Raw genomic sequence first — 23,806 nt, forward strand, 5'->3', positions numbered from 1 at the left:
GGCAATGGTCCAATCAGAGCAGCGGGAGGCTCCGGGCGGCCGCGTTGGCGCCAGGAAGGTGGTCCGAAGATGTGTCCCAGTCCGTGTCTGTTGCTCGTGTTATTGAGCTGTTGGGATCAGTGTGTGTGTGAGAGACATTGTCAGAGGGCGGCATGTTCAGCAGCTTGCCATGTGGGCGACACTTGAGGTGTATTTTCAACCTTTATAACTCCTGTTCAATGTATCAGACTGTCAGCATGGACAGGTTGGACTGAAGGGTTTGTTTAATGCTGTGCATCTCTGTGACTATATGGGACCAAGCAGATGATACAGGTTGTGTTGCAAAGGCACTTTCTGAAGAAGAATCATATTAGATTCAGTATTAACTCTGTTTTTCTCTTCACGAATGTTACCAGATCCCCTGAGTTTCTCCAACTCTTTGTGTGTTTGTTTCTGACTTCCAGCACCCGCAGTATTTTGCTTCAGTTAAAAGAGCTATTAAATATGGCAATCGTGAGTGAGAAACAGGAATGGTACCACTGCTAAAAGTACTGAAGTACGAAGCTGTTTTCAAGCTAAAAGTCACAACATTTACTAACTTGTCAAAGAACTATGCTGTAGCAAAGGAATTCAAGAAAAAAAACTGATGTGAGGATAGATTAGATTCCCTACAGTGTGGAAACAGGTCCTTCGGCTCAACCAGTCCACACTGACCCTCCGAAGAGTAACCCACCCAGACCCATTTCCCTCTGACAAATGCACCTAAACCTATGGACAATTTAGCATGGCCAATTCACCTGACCTGCACATCATTGGACTGTGAGAGGAAACCAGAGGAAACCCACGCAGACATGGGGAGAATGTGCAAACTCCACACAGACAGTCGCCCGAGGCTGGAATCAAACCTGGGACCCTGGTGCTGTGAGGCAGCAGTGCTAACCCCTGAGCCACCATGCCACCCTAAAGGGAGAAGGAGATAGAAGGAGAAGGAATCCACTTCGTAGAAGATCTGAAAGTAATTACATATCAGAACAGGGACCAGCCTGTGGCCTGATATTGAGAAACATGCATTAGAATGGGTCTTCAAAATCGTCAGAATCATCATCACCCAACAATCACTTAAGTGTGATACAGTTACGAAGTTTATAAGGCTTTCATTGAATATCAGAAACAGGTTATTTTTCCAGAGATCTAGAGAAAGAGCATCTACAACTCTAAAGGACCTATGGTTCAACCTGCCAGAATGTGTGTGGTCGCTCACGCTTGAAGTAACAAAAATCAAAAGGAGTTAAATGAAGTTGAAAGATTTACCTAGCACACACCAGAATGAAGATCTCCAGTAACACTCTCACTACAAGCATAGTTCTCAAGCTAGATGTTACCAGGTAGGTAAGGTTAAAAAGTAAGTTTCAAGTTAAGAATCATTTGGACTGATTCTGGGGGCATTGAACGCCCACTTAAAAAAAAGTGTTATGTGCACCAGTTGAGTGTTTTTGCAGTTGTGTTTAAAACAAGAAAAATATTAGTTTCTGTAATTTGAAGTGTAAGTTGCTAACGATAATAGTGATTAATTACTTAGGCTTTTAGTCTTTTCATTATAGTAAACATCTTGAGCGGCAAAATATTGGAATACCATCGTTTCAATAATTAATTGAAAGTTCACATTGTTTTTTAAAAGTTATCAATATATACTAATGTCCTAGTATGTGGCCCAAATTAAGCCCTAAGTCCAATAAAGATTTCAAACAGCCAGTTGATGTAGACATTTTATGGGACAAAACAGCTCAATATTGTGACAGAAGACCAAAATTACTAAAATACTACACCAAGAGACCTCTGCTAAAATTACTGAGTTGCAATTCCTCATGATTAGAAAATGGCAAAACAAAAAGTATCCATTAAGTCACATTGGCAACATGGATTGAATGCCTATGGATTTTGATTTGCCCTGCATCCAATCTGTAGAATGCAAAGATGCCAACTCATCTACAAATTCCAAGACTTCAGACTTTGCTCCCCATTCTGCAACTGGATCCTTGATTTCCTGATCCAGAGATCGCAATCAGTAAGGATAGGTGTCAGCACCTTCTCCATAATAATCCACAACATCAGTGCCCCACAAGGCTGTGTACTGAGCTCCTATACTTCTTATCCACACAACTGTGTGGCCAAATTCTGCTCTAACTCCATTTACAAGTTTGCTGACAACACCACGGCAATGGGTCGGATCTTAAACAAAGACAAAGCAATACAGGAAAGAGATAGAGAGCTTAGTGGCATGATGTAAAGACAACTACCTCTCCCTCAATGCCAGCAAAACAAAGGAGCTGGTCATCCACATCAGGAAGTGGGGTGAAGTTCGTGTCAATGGTACTGAGGTGGAGATGGTTGAGAACTTCAAGTTCGTAGGAGCAAATTTCATCAACAATCTGTCTTGGTCAATCCACATTGACACTACAGTCAATAGAGTACACCAATGCCTCTACTTCCTCAGAAAGCTAAGGAAGTTCGGTATGTCCACAAGGACTTTTGCCAATTTTTATAGATGTACCATAGAAAGCATCACAGTTTGGTTGAGTTTTTTTGAAAAGCTGAAAGTGAGGACTGCAGATGTAGAGATCAGAGTTGAAAAGTTTGGCCCTTGAAAAGCACAGAAGGTCAGGCATTATCTGAGGAACAGGAGAGTCAATATTTCAGGCATAAGCCCTTCATCAGGATTGTGCGGGGAAAAGGGGCTGAGCGATAAATAGGAGATTGGGGTGGAGGAAGGTAGTTGGGAAGACAATAGGTAGATGCAGGTGGGGGGTGATGGTGATAGGTCAGAAGGGAGGGTGGAGCAGATAGGTGGGAAGGAAGATGGACAGGTAGGACAGTTCAAGAGGGCGGTGCCAAGTTGGAGGGTTGGATCTGGAATGTGAAGGGGAGGTAAGAAAACTGGTGAGGTCGACATTGATGTTTGGTTGAAGAATCCCAAGGTGGAAGATGAATCGTCCGAGTGATTGGGGTGGCTTGGATTAGGCGGTGGAGGAGGCCCAGAACTTGCTTGTCCTTGGCAGAATAGGAGTGGGAATTGAAGTGGTTAGTCACAGGGCTATCTGGTCGTGTTGGATGAGAATCCTAATGCTCTCACTACCTGACATCTCATGTTAAAGTGGCTGAGATGAATTGGTGGCTGTCACAAAGAGAGCATCAGTGCAATTCCAGATGCAGTAAAGTGCACAGAATTCTGAAATGTCACAGTCCCCAGTGCATCCCTGAAACACAAGCAACAAAATTAAGGGTAGCTGTTACATTTATGAATATCAGGATGTGATTGCTTCCAAGTCCATGCAACCTCAGATCTTCATTCAGTACATGGCACAGTTGTGACATGAAGGCTCAAATCATTCTGAGACATTCCTGCGTTGTTCTGTACACTGGCTCTTACTCATCTGCGGCTAACGACCCCTAAGCCTCAAGATCCTGTTTGGAGCCAGATTTCTTAGACATGTGAGCTGTCATCCTGCTTCTTTTCCCTCTATAGATTGCGTGTCAGCTGGCAGCAGTTGCTGCGTCGACTCTGTGCTCTTCTACAACACTTTCTTTGTAACTTAGGATTGCAAAAGATAACTGCACAGTTGACATCTGTCATGCTTCTTTCACTTTCAGTAGATACTAAAGGGAAAAATCAGTAAAAACAGTAATACTTGAAAACAAACATACCCATTCTACTAGAACTCCTTTTTAATTCATTCATGGGAAATGTATATGGAAGAATACAAGTCAAACTAGTATACCTCATTTTTTATTCTTTTGTTTCCTTCATCCTTCAAAACATTCTGAAGGGCCACGAGACCTCAAAATATTGACTGTTCTCTTTCCACAGACACTGCCAGATCTGTTGAGTTTCTCCAGCAATTCCAATTTTTGTTTCAGAATCCCATCATAAACAGCTCTTTGTTTTATTCTTAGTAAGTGAAAGGACACTGTCTTAGTGAACACTGTCATAGTCAATTGGCATTGACATCCTTCCTCATTGTGTTCCATGCTATGCCGGCACAGAGGTTCATCTTATACGTTGGCCAATGCCTCAGACACCTAAATATATGGGAAATTTGCTTCTTGAGAGGACAGATGTTTGCTGCCACCACAGGAACTTGCAGGCATCTACTACAGCAGGGTTACCTGCAAACCTGAAATCCCACTCCCATGCACATTAGTCATCCTAATGACTCGAATCAATAAATGTGGATGTTACCTTGGCATGAAGCAGCTTCTGCCGCGACACTGTCCTTTGAACCCTCTTCCAAACCCCTTCTTCTTGTCTGTGAGTAAATGGCAATGGCAGTGTGATGGCTTGGAGTTCCAGTAACTGAGACCCTGACTAATGGAGAAGACAAGGTACCTTGCTCTATTCTTCTAATTTTTTAAGATTAGATTACTTACATTGTGGAAACAGGCCCTTCGGCCCAACAAGTCCACACCAATCCACCGAAGTGCACCCACCCAGACCCATTCCCCTACGTTTACCACTGTACCTAACACTATGGGCAATTTAGCATGGCCAATTCACCTAACCTGCACATTTTTGGACTGTGGGACGAAACCGGAGCACCCGGAGGAAACCCACACAGACACGGGGAGAATGTGCAAACTCCATACAGTCAGTTGCCTGAGGCGGGAATTGAACCCAAGAGGTCACAAGATGACAATCAGGAGTTCAGGTTAGACTTCGATAGCATGTCATAGAGTCAAAGAGATGTACAGCACAGAAACAGACCCTTCAGTTTAACTCATCCATGCCAACCCGATATAACCTGATCTGGTCCCATTTGCCAGCACTTGCTGCATATCCCTATGCACCCTTCCTATTCATATACTCATCCAGATGCCTTTTAAATGTTGTAATTGTACCAACCTCCACCACTTCCTCTGGCAGATCATTCCATACATAAACCACCCTCTGTGTGAAAAGGTTACCCCTTTTATATCTTTCCCCTCACACCCTAAATCTCTGCCCTCTAGTTCTGGACTCCACCACCCCAAGGAAATGACCTTGTCTATTTATCCTATCTATGTCCTACATGATTTTATTAACCTCTGTAAGGTCCCCCCTTCAGCCTCCGACGCTCCAGGGAAAACTGCCCCAACCTATTCAGCCTCTCCCTATAGCTCAAATCCTCCAACCCTGGCAACATCCTTGTAAATCTTTTCTGAACCCTTTCAAGTTTCACAACATCCTTCCGATAGGAAGGTGACCAGAATTGCACACAGCATTCCAAAAGTGGCCTAAGCAATGTCCTGTACAGCCACAACACTCCCAACTTCTGTACTCAACACTCTGACCAATAAAGGAAAGCTTACCAAACACCTTCACTATCCTTGAGGAGAAAGTGAGGGCTACAGATGCTGGAGATCAGAACTGAAAATGTGTTGCTGGAAAAGCGCTGCAGGTCAGGCAGCATCCAAGGAACAGGAGAATCAACGTTTCCTGAAGAAGGGCTTATGCCCGAAACGTTGATTCTCCTGTTCCTTGGATGCTGCCTGACCTGCTGCGCTTTTCCAGCAACACATTTTCAGCACCTTCACTATCCTATCTACCTGCGACTCCACTTTCAAGGAAGTGTGAACCTGCACTGCAAGGTTTCTTTGTTCAGCACACTCCCCATTAAGTGTATAAGTCCTGGCCTGATTTGCTTTTCCAAAATGCAGCATCTCGCAATTTATCTAAATTAAACTCCATTTGCCACTGCTTAGCCCATTGGCCCGTCTGATACAGTTCCCATTGTAATCTGAGGCAACCTTCTTCACTGTCCACTACACCTCCAATTTTGGTGTCATCTGCAAACTTACTAACTGTATCTCCTATGTTCACATCCAAATCATTTATATAAATAATGAACAGCAGTGGACCCAGCACCAATCCTTGTGGCACTCCACTGGTCATAGATACTCTTAAAATCATTTGGATCAAGTTAAACCAGATTGAATGAAATTAAAGGATACCAGCTACTTAATGGGGCACTTTAACAAAAATCAAATATTCAAATAAAAATTACAATATTTAAATTAAATATGATATTAGATGGTAATAATACACTCCAGCCCTTGAGTGCACCACCCACAGAAAAGGTCAAGCATTCTGGTGCTGGACACTGTGTGCTTCCTCTGTCGGGGCACTCAAGTATGGACATAGCTGCAGAAAAAGGGTGCAGTCGGGCCAAACAACTCCCTGACTGCACCCTCCCCATATCTCGGACAAAGTGACCGTGACACGCCTTAACCAACCCTTCCCCCTGCTCAACCTTCAAAACCGTGCAGTCCTCTCCCCCTCCTATTGGATCTCAGCCTGCTTTATTCAATTCTTCTTTATAACTATGATCATTCCGTCAGCTAGTGAATGCAAACAGGACAATCCCAAGATATGAGCTGCTCATTTGGCCTTTGAACTGGCTGTGCTAGTCCATGAAGTTGTGACTGTTCCAGTGGTGATTTCACCTTTATTTCCTGTCGGCCCACATAACCCTGACCCCCTCCCCCACCCATCAAGATACTATCTAATGCTGCCTTGAATCAATTCATTAGCCTAACCTCCATTTTCTATGCCAGAAATTCTGTTATGAAACTTATGAAGGGCTTACTCTTCTATACCCAATAAAAAGTTTGAATTTTGAAAACGATTCATGATAATACAACATTGTGAACAAATTGTATAAAAGGAAAAATATATATAGCTCACTGAAAACATATGGTGCAGTTGCCATGGTATCTGGGATAAGACAAGTAAAATATAAATAGAACAGGGCACAGAATAGGAACCACATCACAAAGAAAATGAAATGTAGAGGAAATCAAATAGTGAAAACAACCTAATATCTATGGGCAGGAATTTCTTTGTTTGAAACATAATATGGAGAAAAGTGGGAGGAACATCCATTAGGGACAGTTCAGGATTTCCCACACAATCACATTCTTCACAGCTTATTGTGTTATGCACATGTGGGTAAAACACCAAGTTTTGTTGGCAGGAAGTTCTGAAGCCTTCTGCGACCATCTTGGCTCTAATGTGCAGACGGTATGTTTGAAAGATATCGAGAAGCACTTAACTCTGTGCATCCCAGAAGCATCTCTTAACTTCACCTCCACCCAGAGACCAGGCAATGAGTGATGCTGAGCTTCAGCAATGCCTTGTTAGATGTTCTCCTGAGGCTGTCCAGGACAGAGCAAGCTCTTTTCCTTGAGGATGGCAACAAGAGGTTATCCCAGTGCCTGGACAGATGTGGCTCCACACCATCAATGTCTGTGGACAGCTCAAGAGATTGTTACAAGAAGATGAAAGATTTGTGTTCTTGTAGGGCTTGTGCCACTATCTAATCAATACTTGCTGTTTCTAGGAATGAAAATTAGTATTGCAAAGTTGTTACTGGTGACGACAGTTACACAGAATGTTGAGTGGCTGGCAGCTCCACCAGATGCTTCATGCACAATCACAGTTCATTACAGATACAGTTGTAACACTATTGGCTCCACAGTGGCACTGCCTTTCCCACATCTGCCAGGGGTCACACAAAACATCAAGAGCTACAACACACAGCAACGTACGCACAATTACATAGAACATGAACATAGAAGAATACAGCGCAGTACAGGCCCTTTGGCCCTCGATGTTGCGCCGATCCAAGCCCACCTAACCTATACTAACCCACTATCCTCCATATACCTATCCAATGCCCGCTTAAATGCCCATAAAGAGGGAGAGTCCACCACTGCTACTGGCAGGGCATTCCATGAACTTACGACTCGCTGAGTGAAGAACCTACCCCTAACTTCAGTCCTATATCTACCCCCCCTTAATTTAAAGCTATGCCCCCTTGTAATACCCGACTCCATACGCGGGAAAAGGTTCACACTGTCAACCCTATCTAACCCCCTAATCATCTTGTACACCTCAATCAAGTCACCCCTAAACCTTCTTTTCTCTAATGAAAACAGCCCCAAGTGTCTCAGTCTTTCCTCATACGATCTTTCCTCATACATCACTGATCTCCCATTGCAATTAAGAGAACATACATATTTGATAATGTCTCATCAAAGGCTTATTTTGGACAAGGACACAACCACTGAAGATGTCCTTTGGAATTAATCCTCCTTTGAAGTGAGATGTTCTACCAAAGTAAGTAATGAGTGTGTAGAGAAAATAGCTATTATGGTAGTTAACCCTGGCAGTGTTCAGGCACATTATTCTTGTGGTAGCTGGAGGACAACTTATGCACTTCCTGGCCCCACAGAAACAATTTTAGATATTTTCTAATCAACCTATTCAGAGATATTATGACACACCCAGGAGCAAGTAGGACTTGAACCTGGGTCTCCTGGCTCACAGGTAAGGATATTACCACTGTGTCTCAAGAACCCTCACAGATGTAATTTTAGACATTTCTGAAAAGGCCTCTTTTGCTGTTCTTCCAAGTATTACAGAGGAGATAATTCACAACAAATGACTTTCCCAGTAAGTAGTTAAAATGCCGTTGGGATCTTACGTAGGTGATGAGACCCTGCTAATAAATTGATGTAGCTGCTGTTTGATTTGGGTAGGTGCCTTCACCACCCAGCAAAATGCGCTGGTAATGGGCCCAAGAGTAAATGTACCACAGTCCAATTTATCTCCGCTGCTGCCTATGTTTTATTGGCCAGTGAGAGTTAAAATCTGAACTCCTGTTTTTCTGATAAATAGTTCATAATATTCATGTACATGATTCCAAAAAACAAACGCTGCCCCATATTTCCATCAGTTGTAAACTGTAGCAATAGAGAAGGTTGCGTTAACTTTGAATATTAAATAAGTATAATTTGATACAAGACACAACTGTAATGAAATGTTTGTGAATCAAGTGAATAGCTTTGGTATGAATTGAACAAATTGACCCAGGTATGACCTATGGAGTTTATTTATAAGGAACGCAATAATAGTGCGCTTGACATTATGGTCACAATGAACTTGAGAACTAACTACCACCAGCTCAAAGAAATGTTTTATAGGATTATCAAGAATTTGACCTATTGTTCTATTATGCACATCATACATATCATTCTGGAGATATTTCGGTACACTCCCCAAGTAACTCAATTACAACCTATTAACTGCAACTGACTCCTTCATGTGGCTGCATTCTTCAACCTGGAAAAAAGTGTTCTTTGCCGATTTTTAACTCAATTAAATTATTTTGAATGGCGGTAGAGGTACTTAATAATTTCGTCAGATTTCAAATTATTCCATGTTAATCATTGGAATTGTTGATATGCCAACTTGCTTAACAGGTTAATTTGGCCAAGTAATGCAACTGCACATCTCAACTCAAATGAGAAGAAATGGATTGTGAAAGGTCCCTGATAGATTATCTATTGTATGTTGCCAGGCACTTCATGCAAAGCTGAAAGTTGTATTAAAGTTATTCAATGTATTCAAACTTGAACTGAGCATTGTTTCGTCTGTTTTAACAGAAGTTATTTTCTCATTTCTCTCTCCATAATCTTCCTTGGAGAAGTCAAGCTTGTTTTTTGGGCCTACTATAGAAAGAAAAATGTAAAATCTCAATTGCTATTATCGTGTCCCGGTACAGTCTGAATGTCAAATTAATTTTTATATTTTAAAACTGACCACAAAGGCTGAAAATGATGGCCACCTGATGATCCAACAGGTTTGGGAAATTTAGGGATTGGAACCCCTCCTCTATCTCAAGAAAGTAACAAAAGGAACCTTTTGGACTGAATTGGTACCAATGCACTTTCATGAAACTAATTCAAAAGGTTTATATCAATTGTATGGGTCTTTCAAATTCAAATGCAACAATCTTTTCAGGTTCTCAAGACAAAATCCACATCACAGGATTTATAATGGACCTAATGACCCAAATTATTTGGAAAAGGATTCTAGACTTGTAGCAGGTGAAAGAAAGCCATTTTCTCTACTTGCTTTTAAAAATCCAAGAAGCTGCCTTGAGTACATAGTGCCATTCAAAAATCCATTGAAATAGCTGGAAGTCATCTAAGCAGCCAAGGTAAAAAATAGCTATGCTTTGAAAGTGGAAGAAGGATTTCTCCCTGTTCATGTTTACCTGAGGGGAAAGAACATGAATTTTAAAAAAGTAAAACTAGAAAATGAACATATGGGTCATACTGGATTTCAATTTACAAGTATACCAGAGAAGTCAGACCAATTTCCATTATTTCCATGTTTTAGTTCTGGAAATTTGACTACTGTACCAGAAGCCTTGCAGCTTACGAAGAGTCCAATGTTTTACAAGATCTTCACAACTACAGCATCAACTCACCTAAGCCACAAAAGACACTGAAGTGCTAAATTATAATTATTGTTTAACTTTCATCTGTATCTATATTTGTGTATGTGAGATAACTGAATGAAAAATTATATTTTAAGTGTCCAGGGTAACACGAACAATGTTACCTAGTGTGGTGACGAAATGTCTGAGAACAGATCTACCAGCTCAGTGAGCAAACTTACAACCTGATCCACATCCTGAGCTACAAATCTTTTCCAAAATCATGATCCAGGGTAATTGTGCAACTATAAATAACCTTCTAAATTTTAAAACTCTCAGCTTGCTGTTGGAATTATTGAATTAAGACAATCACTTTAAGAGTTAAAAAAAAAACTCAGGTACTAACATGTTAATCATTTGCAAAGGAAAAACAGAATCACAAATTCTGTCTCTGAGACTAAGGAATCTGAGTTTATGCACAGCTTGACTCATCAGATCACATATTATTGATAATTGTGTTTGATCATTTTACAAGGCACTTTATTTTGCTGCAATGCCAAGGCATACAGACAGGCCCATTAAATGTGGTCAAGCCACATATTTATTACAGACTGTCAACATACTCTGCATCTTTACAGATTTAAGAGCGTGTTGCAGCTGTAATAGGTGGGAACTATTGGATGCTGGTTTGATCCATGGTGACCATATTTGCAGCAAGTGTTGGCTGATTGAGGAACTTTAGCTGGAATCTGAGCTGCAGATACTGTGACACATCAGAAAGGGTGAGAGGTACACTGTTTGGGGATGCAATCACACCACTTAATTACATCAAAATTGGTCTGTGATCTGGGCAGGAAGGTGTGACTGCAAGCGAGGCAAGTATAGGGAACCAGAACTTAGGTTTGGAGAAGCCTCAGCTAATGCCCTTCTCCAATAGCTACAAAGGCACAGATTGAAATGAGGATAAGCAAACTCAACACAGTGATCCAGAACCCATTTAAGTTTGGGGCTGAGAAGATAAGTGTATTCGTAATAGAATACAGCATGATTAGGGGAGAAGATACTATTCTCTGCAGCAATGTCAGAGTCCCAACAGCTGTGTTTCCTATCAGGTGTCAATGTTGGGAAAGGAGAGAGTTGTTCCATTGAGATGGGTTTCATTTGCATCATATTGGGACCAGTGTCCTGAAGAATCATACAACTAGGGTTGCAAACAGAGCTTGAAAATAATTAGTGGAAGGGCAGATGAAGGTTCAATTAAGGGGAAGTTGAAATGAGACATTGGAACTGCAGGTTAGTGAAAGGGCAAACAATAATCAAAGTGTGACAGGTAAATGCATATGCAGAAGAATGCAAGAGAAAACAGAATAATATTGCTTTAAAAATTAAAGTTTAAGGCTCTTTATTTGAATACACATAGCATTTATAGCAAAATAGATTGGTTGACAGCATAATCAGAAATAAAGGAATGACCTAAAAGCTTTTATAGAGACGTGGTTACAACATGACCAAGACTGGGAACCCAATATTCAAAAGTATTTGAAGTTCCAGAATAATAGGCAAAGAGGAGAAGTCTGTTAATAAACAACTGTATCAGCATGGTGAGCAGTGATTTAGGTGTAATATATTTTGATGGAAACAAAGTTTGGATGGAAACAAGGACGACAAAGAAAATAAATCATGGGTGGGAGTCATCTATAGGCCCTTGTGTCACCTCACTCTAGGACAAGGTTAAATCCGGAAATCATGGAGGTGTGTAAGAACAATTGTCAGGGTGATTTTAACCTTTACAGTGACTAAACAAATCAGATTGGCATGTGTGACATGCAAGATAATTTCAGAGACTGCTTCTTAGAACATTATACTGCTGAACCTACCCAAGAGCAGGTTATTTTAGATCTAGTAATAAATAATGAGGTAGGATTAATTACAGATCTTGTAGTTAAAAATATTCTAGGGGGTAGTGATCACAGCATGGTAGAATTTCAAATTCAGTTTGAGGGAAAACAAGTTGGGGCTCAAACCAGTGTCAACTTAAAAAAAAAGGACAATTACAGAGGTCTGAAGGACAGTTGTCTCAAGTGAGCTGGGAAATAGACCAAGGGGAAAGTCAATGGATCAGCAGTGGAAGATATTTATGTAGATGTTTCATAATATTCAGTAAAACATTATTCTGGCAAAAAATGATTCAATAAGAAGGATGATCCACTTGTGGTTAACAAAGGTGATCAAAGAGAACTAATCAAAAACTAAGAAATACAAAGCAGTGAAAACTAGTGGTGGGCCACAAGGATTGTGATACTCTTTTGGAACTGATGGCAGAAGACTAAAAGGCAGAAAAGGGGAATATTGATTCTGAAAGTCAATTGCTAAGAAATATCAAAGCAAACAGTAAAAGCTTCTACAAATATATAAAAAGAGTAGTTAAAGTACTGTTGGACCTTTGGAGAACGCAGCTGGGGAAGTGTCATTTTGTCATTTACTATAAAGTTTTGTTTGTCTTTATGTTACAATTCACAAGTCATTCTTGTCAATATTTCGTATCAAAACCCCATGCAGACAAATCCCTTGGTAAGCATCAAATTCAGTTTAATGGGAAGTACAAACTGTGCCTGTTCCATTTTAACAAAATATGTGACAGCCACTCAATGGTTCATTCCTCAGGACAAGGTCATGAGCAATCTAAACCAACCTGCCTTGAATAACATTTTAAAAAGCCTTGCAGTTAACTATGCATCAGCATTCATAGGTAATGCTTGTACCAATCAGAATCAACTTGCCAATTAAACAGCAATTAAAACTCTCCTGGCATGCAATCTAAATGTTGGGTTTTCCCCCTAATTTGGTACTCTTGTGAAATGTTGTGATGACGGCAAGATGAAAACAAAATGTATCTTATTTCAAAAATTTAAAAATGAATCTGTGGGCAAGTACAATAGTTAGGCCAGAGTCTACTATTATGTGAAGATTTAGAGACACTAACGCCATAAGAATTAATACAGGTTTACTAAGACATTGTCAGTAATGGGAAACCATGCTGAAGAGGAAAGTTTTGAGATACTGGAGGTATTTTCATGGAGGCAAAAATGAAATTCAATTAAGGTTTATTAAAATCCTTTATGATTTTAAATAAGGGGAATATGGGAAAAAGTGTCCCCTGGAGAGAGAGATTGCTGTAACAACGTCTCACCTTGGATACATTGAATTAAATGTTCTTCATCTACTCTGTAAATTTGTAAAGATGTTTTGGATTTTTACCATCACAAAAACAAACTTGTCTGATATGTAATTAAAAGAAAGTTTAATCATCATGAGCTCCTATGAACTAATCGCAATATTGTCAGTAGCAAAACGATAATGATAGATGTGTTAAATAATCATGTTGTATTTACTAACTTTCAATTGAAGCAGGGATTCACTATAATTATCGTAATCATATTAACAACAATGAGGAAGATTATGTCAATGAAGAGTAGTAAATTTCCAGGACCAAATGGTTTTCAACTTAGGAATTTAAAGGTAGTGGGCGAGAATATTGCTAACAACCTAACTATGATCTACCAAAGTTCTTTTGATTCAAGAACCATTCCTCTAGTTTGGAAAATTCCATGTGTAATTCTCCTAATTGAGAAAGAATTAGATGGAAAGAAACCAGGTAATTTTCATCAGTTGACATACCATCTCACTAGTGTCTATAATTAAAGATGGAACAATTAAACACCTTGAGAATCTTCAGATGATCAGACATTTCAGGAAAGATTTATACAGGATAGGTCATACCTGATGAAGGGGAAACTAGAATAGTAGCTGGAGACAGATCAATGGATGTTATTTAAATGTACTTCCAAAAAGCTTTCAGTGCAGTCTGTCATTAGAGACTGCTAGTTAAAGTCAAAGCTCATAAAAAGTGACGGCAAATTATCAACCCATTGAGGAAATTAGCTGACTAGCTGGAGATAGAGAATAGGTTTAATGGGCAGATACTCTAATTGGTCTTGTGAACTTGTATTGTCCCAAGGATCATGCTTGGGTCTCAACTAATCACTATATTTATTAATGACTTCAATGATACATTAGAATGTCATGTATCTAAGATTGCCAATGACAGAATAACGTGTGGCATTGTAAGCAGCGTAGGTGTATGACCTCAGCCAATGGAGAGAATCTCTCTCCACTACTTTCAATTTTGTTTGGGTTCCTTGAAGCACTGGGTAAATGCCTTTGGACATCAAGACAGTGACTCCCACTTTGTCTTTGGATTTCAGTTCATTTATCCATGTTGAACCAAAGTTGTAATCAATTTTGAAAAGTGGTCCTTGCTGAACCTAAACTTAGCAGCAGTGAACAGCTTGTGTCTGAGTATGTGTCACTCTATAGTACTGTCAACAACATTTTTTATCACACCAATGATGACTTAGAATTGACTTATGCACTAATTGGCCAAATTGGATCTGTTATGGTTTTTTTGGCCAAAATATATCTGGCCAATTTTCCACAAATAGATGCTTGTGCTGTGATGGTATGGTAACAGTGTAATTAAACAGCACAGCTAATTCTGGACCATAATACTTTATTACGACAATTAGAATGGTAATGGGGATCTGTATACACGCAGCATTGAAAGAGAACCAAATACTTGTCTTCATATCTAGCAAATAGAATCTCACAGTTACATGAATCCCTGGTCCTTCTCGGTAGGCAATGCCTTGTGGTTGAGGATTACTTGCTTTCACACTAAAAATGAGTTCTCAGTTGACTGACAAATCCAATACACGAGCTGCAGTCTCTGTCACACTTGGGGCAGATGGTGATTGGGAGGGTGGGAAGCCCAGGTTGCCACAAGCTCCTATCACTGTCAACACTCACTGCTGGTAAGACTGGAGATGTACAGAGCCTTTCCAAATGCTACTCTCCATTTTAGGCAGCCTTGGGTTTCCTCAATGTCAATGGGAATATTGCTCTTTTATAAGGATGGTGTCCTTGAAATGCTTCCCCTGCCTTCCTGAAACTCACTTGTCATGTTGAAGCTCCTAATAAAGCCCTTGTGTCAGAGAGACTTTGTCAGGCATGTGGACTGGTCCATCCACTGGAGCTGGACAATGTTCACGATGTCAGTGCATTTAGTGTGCCCGTTCTGCCATTGGTTTTGGAGAATTGTGTGGTACTTCTCCAAGGTTTTGAGGTGTCTGCTGTAAATGTCCGTGAATCTGAGCCACATAGGAGAGTGAGTATCAATAGTGCTTCATACATCATGAGTTTGGTGCTGAGGTTGAGGTCCGAAGCTTCAAATACTTCAAGGAATTGAAGCCATAAAATCACAGAATCTTTACAGTGGAGGCAGAGGGCATTCAGCCCATCAAGTCTGCACTGACACGCCAAACAGCATCCCACCTATCCCTGTAACCTCACATTTACCATGGCTTCAGCATCAGAGGCTGTGGGTGAACTTTGAGATTTATAAAATCGTAAAGGGTGTAGATAGGGTCGTTTCCGCAAGGTGGGGGAGTCCAAAACTAGAGGGGATAGGTTTAAGGTGAGAAGGGAAAGATTCAACAGGGACCTAAGGAGCAACATTTTCACGCAAAGGGTAGTGTGTGTATGGAATGTACGTACCAACGCCATAGGTATAAAGAGGGATAGAGATGTAAGGCAGGATTTCAGGGAGCTAGGGTGGAAGCTGAGAGCTAGAACAAACAGTTGTTATCTCTGGTTTGTTACCCATGCCACATGATAGTGAGGCAAGGAATAGGGAGAGATATCAGCTGAACATGTGGCTGCAAGGATGGTGCAGGAGGGAGGGTTTCAGGTTCTTGGATAATTGGGGCTCATTCTGGGGAAGGTGGGACTTGTACAAACAGGATGGTCTTCACTTGAACCAGAGGGGTACTAATATCCTGGGTGGGAAATTTGCTGGTGCTATTCAGGTGGGTTTAAACTAGCTCAGCAGGGGGATGGGAAATGGAGGTGTAGTTGCAGTGCACAGGTGGATGAGAGTAGGAAGGACAGGGACAGGATTTCAGGGTCACAGGAATGTACTGGCAGATAGCAAGCTGGTTTGAAGTGTGTCTACTTCAACGCCAGAAGTATCTGAAATAAGGTACGTGAGCTTACAGCATGGATAGGTACCTGGGACTTTGATGTTGTGGCCATTTCGGAGACATGAGTAGAGCAGGGTGAGGAATGGATGTTGCAGGTTCCAGGGTTTAGATCTTTCATTAAGAACAGGCAAGGCGGTAAAAGAGGGGGAGGTATGGCCTTGTTAGTCAAGGATAGTATAACGGTGGCTGAGAGAACTTTTGATGAGGATTCGTCTACTGAGGTAGTGTGGGCTGAGGTTAGAAACAGGAGAGGAGGTCACATTGCTTGGAGTTTTTTATAGGCCTCCGCAGAGTTCCAGGGAGGTGGAAGAGAGGATTAGCAAAATTATTCTGTGTAGGAGTGAAAGGAACAGGGTGGTCATTATGGGGGACTTTAACTTCTCCAACATTGACTGGAAATGCTAAAACTCTAGTACGTCGGATAGATCAGTTTTTGTCCAATGTGTACAGGAGGGTTTCCTGACACAGTATGTCAAAGGGCCGACAAGAGGGGAGGCCACACTGGATCTGGTGCTTGGTAATGAACCAGGCCAGGTGTTTGATTTAGTTGTAGGTGAGCACTTTGGAGAGAGTGACCATATATTGGTTATGTTTAGTTTAGCAATGGAAAGGGATAGGTACATGCCACTGGTCAAGAGTTATCGATGGGGCAAAGGCAATTATAATGCGATTAGGCAGGAATTAGGATGCATAGAATGGGGTAGCAAAATGCAGGGGATGCAGACAATGGAAATGTGGAGCTGGTTTAAGGAACAGATATTGTGTGTCCTTGATAGTTATGTCCCTGTCAGGCAGGGAGGAAGTGATAAGTAGGGGAACCATGGTTTACTACAGAAATTGCATCTCTTGTTACGAAGAAGAAGGAGGCTTATGTGTTGATGAGGCAAGAGGTTCAGATGAGGTGATGGAGAGTTACAGATCAGCTAGGAAGGATTTAAAGAGAGAGTTAAGAAGAGCAAAGAGAGGACACGAGCAGTCTTTAGCAGATAGAATATCTGGGCGGCACGGTGGCACAGTGGTTAGCACTGCTGCCTCACAGCGCCAGAGACCCGGGTCAATTCCCGCCTCAGGCGACTGACTGTGTGGAGTTTGCACGTTCTCCCCGTGTCTGCGTGGGTTTCCTCCGGGTGCTCCGGTTTCCTCCCACAGTCCAAAGATGTGCAGGGTCAGGTTAATTGGCCATACTAAATTGCCCGTAGTGTTAGGTAAGGGGTAAATGTAGGGGTATGGGTGGGTTTCGCTTCGGCGGGTCGGTGTGGACTTGTTGGGCAGAAGGGCCTGTTTCCACACTGTAATCTAATCTAATAAAGGAGAACTCTAAAGCTTTCTATAGGTATGTGAGGAATAAAAGGATGATTAGGATAGAAATAGGACCAATCAAAGACAGAAGTGGGAAGTTGAGTGTGGACCCTGTGGAGATTGGAGAGGTGTTAAATGAACATTTCTCATCGGTGTTCACTCAGGAAAAGGAGAATATTGTAGAGGAGAAGAATGAGGTACGAGATATTAGACTAGAAAGGATTGAGGTTTGTTACGAACAGGTGTTATCAATTCTAGAAGGAGTGAAAGTAGACACGTCCCCTGGGCCGGATGGGATTTATCCGAGGAATCTCTGGGAAGCTAGGGAGGAGATAGCAAGCCTTTGGCTTTGATATTTGAGTTGTCATTGTCTACAGGTTTGGTACCAGAGGACTGAAGGATTGCAAATGTTGTGCCCTTGTTCAAGAAGGGCAGTAGAGATGATCCAGGTAATCATAGACATGTGAGCCTTACTTCTGTTGTCGTAAAGGTTTTGGAAAGGATTATAAGAGATAAGAGTTATAATCATCTAGCAAGCAACAATTTGATTTCAGATAGTCAACATAGTTTCAAGGGCAGGTCGTGTCTCACAAACCTCATTGAGTTTTTTGAGAAGGTGACCAAGCATGTAGATGAGGGTTGGGCAGTTGACGTGATATACATGGTCTTCAGTAAAGCCTTTGATAAGGTTCCACATGGTAGGCTGTTGGAGAAAATGCAGAGGCATGGAATTGAGGGTGATTTAGCAGTTTGGATTAGAAACTGACTTTCTGAAAGGCAGCAAGTGGTGGTTGATGAAAAATATTCAGCCTGGAGTCCGGTTACTAGTGGTGTGCCACAAGGATCTGTTTTGGGACCACTGCTGTTTGTCATTTTTATAAATGACTTAGACGCAGGCTCGTGTGAATGGATTAGTAAATTGCAGACGACACTAAAGTCAGTGGAGTAGTGGACAGTGTGGAAGAATGTTGCAGGGGGACTTGGATAAACTGCAGTATTGGGCTGAGAGGTGGCAAATGGAGTTCAATGCAGCTAAATGTGAGATGATGCACTTTGGGAAGAGTAACAGGAAGGCAGAGTACTGGGTCAATGGAAAGATTCTTGGTAGTGTGGATGTGCAGAGGGATCTTGGAGTCCATGTACATAGATTCCTGAAAGTTGCCACCCAGGTAGATAGTGCTGTTAAGAAGGCATATGGTGTGCTAGGTTTCATTCACAGAGGGATTGAGTTCCGGAGCCGTAATATCATGCTGCAACTATACAAAATGCTGGTGCGGCCATATTTGGAATACTGTGTACAGTTCTGGTATCCATATCTTGGGAAGGATGTGGAAGCATTGGAAAAGGTGCAGAGGAGATTTATCAGGATGTTGCCTGGTCTGGAGGAAAGACTGAGAGACTTGAACCTGCTCTCATTGGCAAGAAGAAGGCTAAGAGGGGATTTGATAGAGACATACAAGATGATCAGAGGATTAGATAGGGTAGACAGTGAAAGTCTTTTTCCTAGGATGATGATGTCAGCGTGTACGAGGAGGCATAGCTACAAATTGAGGGGTGATAGATTTAAGACAAATGTCAGAGGCAGGTTCTTTACACAAAGAATGGTAAGGAAGTGGAATGCCCTTACTGCTAATGTAGTCAATTCAGCCACATTCGGGAGATTTAAACAATCCTTAGATAAACACCTGGATGATTTTGGGATAGTGTCAGGAGACGAGCTGAGAATAGTTCACAGGTCGGCGCAACATCGAGGTCCGAAGGGCCTGTTCTGCGCTGTATTGTTCTATGTAAGTGGTGGAGGCTGGTATGATTGTACCATTTAAAAGGCATCTGGATGAGTATGTGAACAGGAAGGGTTTAGAAGGATATGGGCTAAATGCTGGGAAGTGGGACTAGATTAATTTAGGATATCTGGTCAGCATGGACAAATTGAACTGTCCCTTCTGTGAACCCTTCTGTTAATTAAACCAGACACCCAGAAAAGCTCACCTTGTCTCGTAATCTGTTAAAATGAGTGAGAGAACTCCCAAATTACACTATTTAAAGAAAATAATATCAATTTATTCTTTAACTCTAAAAGTGAACTCTTAAACAACTATTCATAACTCTAAGACCCCTTTCTCTTAACTGCTTATCTTACATGCCTTTAACTCAATATTAACAATATGCTGTTCCAATAGGACACTTATGAAAATTACATCAACTTAATATCAGAACCACATAGCCGCTGTTGACTTTGGTGTTTTTCTTCTTCCGGCTGAAGATCTCCCTGGGTTGTCTTCTTTCTTTTACTGCCAGTATTTTTCATATGAAAAGGTACCTTTGATAGAGAGTGTGTCCTAATTTCTTGGGTCTCTTTTGATGGCAGCTGCTCCGTCCTATTTTCAGAATGTCCACATTTTTATATCCCCAACATCGGATCGTCTCATTGGTTCGATGTTGGCAAAACAATAAATTCAAATTCAACTGGATTTTAGTATTTGAGGGCATAATTTAAACCGAATGGTTAAATCAAATTGTTGTCAAAACCACAACCAACTCAGGTATGCATTTCATAGCCAAATGTTACATATTTTCAATTTACCAGTACACTCTGGGGCTGCCATCTGGTCATCACAGTTACTTGTAAGCTCTCAGTTCAGAACAGCATTCACTCTCTCAAAGGCACTGTACAGAGGAACCTCGATTATCCGAAAGAGATAAGCGGGCACTATTTCATTCAAATAATTAAGTATTCAGATAATTGATGTTACCTTAAACAAGGGAAGCCATAGTGATCTAACACTGCTCTACCAGAGAATTTGTTTAAATCTATAATTTTAATGAGTCTGCTATTCAAACAATCTTTGCATTCTGCAAATTACAGGTTAAACTGAGAATGACTAAACCCTTACCATCACATAAATACAGTACTGTCTATGAAATCCCAGCATTAAACAAGGTCCCGAATAGCTTCTACGATTGCAACAGCATTGTCACTTTCCGGGAACTCAGTGTCACAATAGAAAGACGGAAACACCACCTCGCACATGCATTTATGTTCTTAGCCATTTTTTTTTTCATGAATGGCCCGGGAATACTGTTAAACACTGCAATGGGCTGTGTACCTAAACCTTACCTAAAACAATCCAGCCACTGATGCTTGAGTTACTTGTGTTTCTTTGTTTTTGCCAGCGTTTTCACATCTTCTCCAGTTCAGGTAAATCGAATATTCTTACCTCTTTGATGTAACATTTTGTCGGGACCTTGAAATCTTCTTCAGATAATCCGAAATTCAGGTATTTGAGGTTCCTCTGTACACACTTTTAACTTCACAACAGACTGAAGGATCTGTTTTGATGCTGCACTGCTCTGTGACTCTAATCCATAGCCTGTACATCCTTGGATACTACAGAGCAATTTAGCATGGCCAATCCATTAACCTGCATATCTTTGGACTGTGGAAGGAAACTGGATCACCCAGAGCAAACCCACACAAGCATGGGGAGAACGTGCAAATTCTACACAGACGTTACTGAAGGCCGGAATCAAATTCAGGTCCCTGGCATTGTGAGGCAGCAATGCTAAGCATTGTGCCACCATGCCACCCAAGGTGGAGATGCACATTATTGTTGACAGCAACTTCCTAAGGTGTGGAAAGTGAATCCTTGGACAATATGGATCACTGTGTTGTTTTTAAGTTGGCATCTATGTGGGAGAGGAAATGGTGGTGGTGTGGGGACACACTGTTTGATGAGAACAGGCTGGAGAAATGGACATTTACGTTCCAAACATTTTGTGTAAAATTAGGGCGGCATGGTGGCTCAGCAGTTAGCACTGCTATCTCAGAGCGCCAGGGACCCATGTTCGATTCCCGCCTTTGGCCACCCTCTGTGTCTGCATGGGTTTCCTCAGGGTGCTTCAGTTTCCTCCCACAGTCCAAAGATGTGCAGATCAGATGAATTGGTCTTACTAAATTGCCCATATTATCAGATAAATGTAGGGGAATGGGTCTGGGTGGATTACTGTTCAGAGGGCCAGTGTGGACTTGTTGAGTTAAATGGCATGTTTCCACACAGCAGGAAATCTGTAGGGAAACTAATCCAATTTATGTTATCATGAGCCTCACACTCCCATTAAGGACGGTGGGCAAGTTCACAAAGCTGGAGGGCCAGAGGCAGCAAGCAGGATGCTATGGCAAGTGAGAGATAGACACTTCAAACAGAGACCAAGTGTTAAAAAGCTTAAAGAAAGCCTTAAATAAAGTATGGCTTTTGCAGTCAGGCTACCACTGTGAGCATGGGGTGGGGCAAGGGAACCCCTCCTGAGGTTAGCCCATGGCTGCTGCTGCACGATGCAGGAAGGGTCTCGAAACCTGTCCAAGGTGCTGTCCACGATGCATTTGTTTCTTTTCATTCTTGCCCATCTCAATTCTACACTCCAGCCATTAGAACACAGGCCACAGATCAGCCATGATCTCATCGAATGAGGCTATGCAGCCCATTCTTCTTCCTAACTGCAGATATATTGAATTATTGGTCCGAGATTAGCACTGATTGAGTGCTAAGCTTATAAGGTTAGGTTTAAAGTCACTAGAAATTTGCCTAGTCCGCCTACTGGAACAGAAATGTGAACATGCACAATGTAATTAATATACCATTAGTGTTCATTTTCTCATGAGGTTCTCAAAAAGTTTATTAAGTGATAGAAAGCTCATATGAATGTCTCAGTACTTTTTAAACTTGGCTACATATAATATTGAGTTATATTCTACTCAAACTGAAGGGCTTTGTGCCATGGAATCGATCGGCACTCCCTGTGTATATCGCAACCATTAATGTATTACACCACACCACAAAACTAACCGCTCTAAAGTTTTACTTCAGAATCATACCTAGAAAATCAGATTTAGACTTTACAGCACTGCTTAAAGTAAGATGGCAAAGCAATGAAAAATTAAGGGAAATTAGTCTGGAGCCTGCTGCACTCTTCTGCCAATACAGTGGGAAACCGTTCGATTCAGGTCATTTATACCTTACTCACCTGCTGCACTTAGATGAGTGGGGTGGTTAGCCCTGCGAACACAGTCAGATTCCCTCTACTTCTTTCACACAACAATTTACATGCTATTATGCCTTTAAACGAAAAACATGACCTGACCCTTCACTAAACTGTATTAGGCAAAATAATAAATTCCCTCTTCGTGTAGAAGATGTCAAAATGACTCATCAAGACTTGCTATTTATTGGTTTTAGTCTGTTCTTTTGGTTAGTTATGATTTTGCTGGAATTTGCAAATGAGACCTTTATTTGTGGCTTCAACTGGTTAGTTTCCCCTGATTTGGTTGGAATTTGGTCAGAGATGCCAATGAAAACAGATGCAGAGTCAGTTTGTCCTGCTTCTTGTGCAACATCTTTCTTTTCCATGATGAACTCCTATTGAGAAGAGAAAGAGAAATAAGTTCTAGCAAGCAAGCTTCTAAGTCCTAACAATTATACAGTTTATTATTTTATATAAACATGCCTTTTCTTCCATGAAACTAATGATAGCTATACCAATTTTTACTACAGAGCCTGCATGGAGCTTCCTGCACTGCAGAGTTCCTCTTTAAAAGCTTTACTTTCGTTAGATGCAGTATTTCTAATACTGTGAAAGATTAAAGTGTAATTAGTCATATCTTCTGCTTAGGAATGTGTTAACTATTGCACTTTGCAAATACCCATTCATAAGGCTCTTGGAAAGATTATGTTCAAAAACAATTGATAGAAACAGATCTAAACATTAGAAAAAAACTTCCCAGCCAATTGTTAAACAATAAAGTTAATGACCCCAAATGCCACAGTATCACAGACTGCATTTATTTAGCACTGTAAAAAGGCTCAATGACCGTCACTGGAGTATTACCAAACGGGGCCAGAAAAGTTGTCCAAATGTTTGCTCAAAGAGATAGTTAGCTTTTAAAAAGCATCTTAAAGGAGAAGGGAAAGGAAATGAGGCTAAGGTAAGTAAATGGAATAAATTACAAATCACCCCTGGACACAATGAAGGCTGGAACAGCTTCAGGGCTGAATGGATCGCTCCTGTTTCTAATTCTCCAAAAGGTTTAGGGAGCAACTTCTAGAACTCCATACCGAGACTTTTGCTCATGGTTCAGTGATGAAAATCAGGGAAGAGCAAATGGTCAGATTTAGA

At 41.2% G+C, this 23,806-nt stretch overlaps 1 protein-coding gene across 2 annotated transcripts in view; it reads right to left on the reverse strand.

Annotated features, from left to right (window-relative positions):
* Positions 1-18,948: 18,948 nt before the first annotated feature.
* Positions 18,949-23,806, reverse strand: part of ccdc197 (coiled-coil domain containing 197) — a 55,337-nt gene continuing 50,479 nt past the window's right edge. For both annotated transcript variants that reach the window (XM_087989672.1, XM_087989673.1), the window contains one exon: positions 18,949-23,049. In XM_087989672.1, the coding sequence (XP_087845798.1) occupies positions 22,843-23,049 (207 nt within the window). In that variant the 3' untranslated portion in view covers positions 18,949-22,842. The remainder of the gene's footprint in view (positions 23,050-23,806) is intronic.

This window comes from Chiloscyllium plagiosum, unplaced genomic scaffold (genome assembly GCF_037043375.1).
Source record: "Chiloscyllium plagiosum isolate Xiang-an unplaced genomic scaffold, Cpla_swu_hap1 HiC_scaffold_8, whole genome shotgun sequence".
NCBI classification, from domain to species: domain Eukaryota; kingdom Metazoa; phylum Chordata; class Chondrichthyes; order Orectolobiformes; family Hemiscylliidae; genus Chiloscyllium; species Chiloscyllium plagiosum.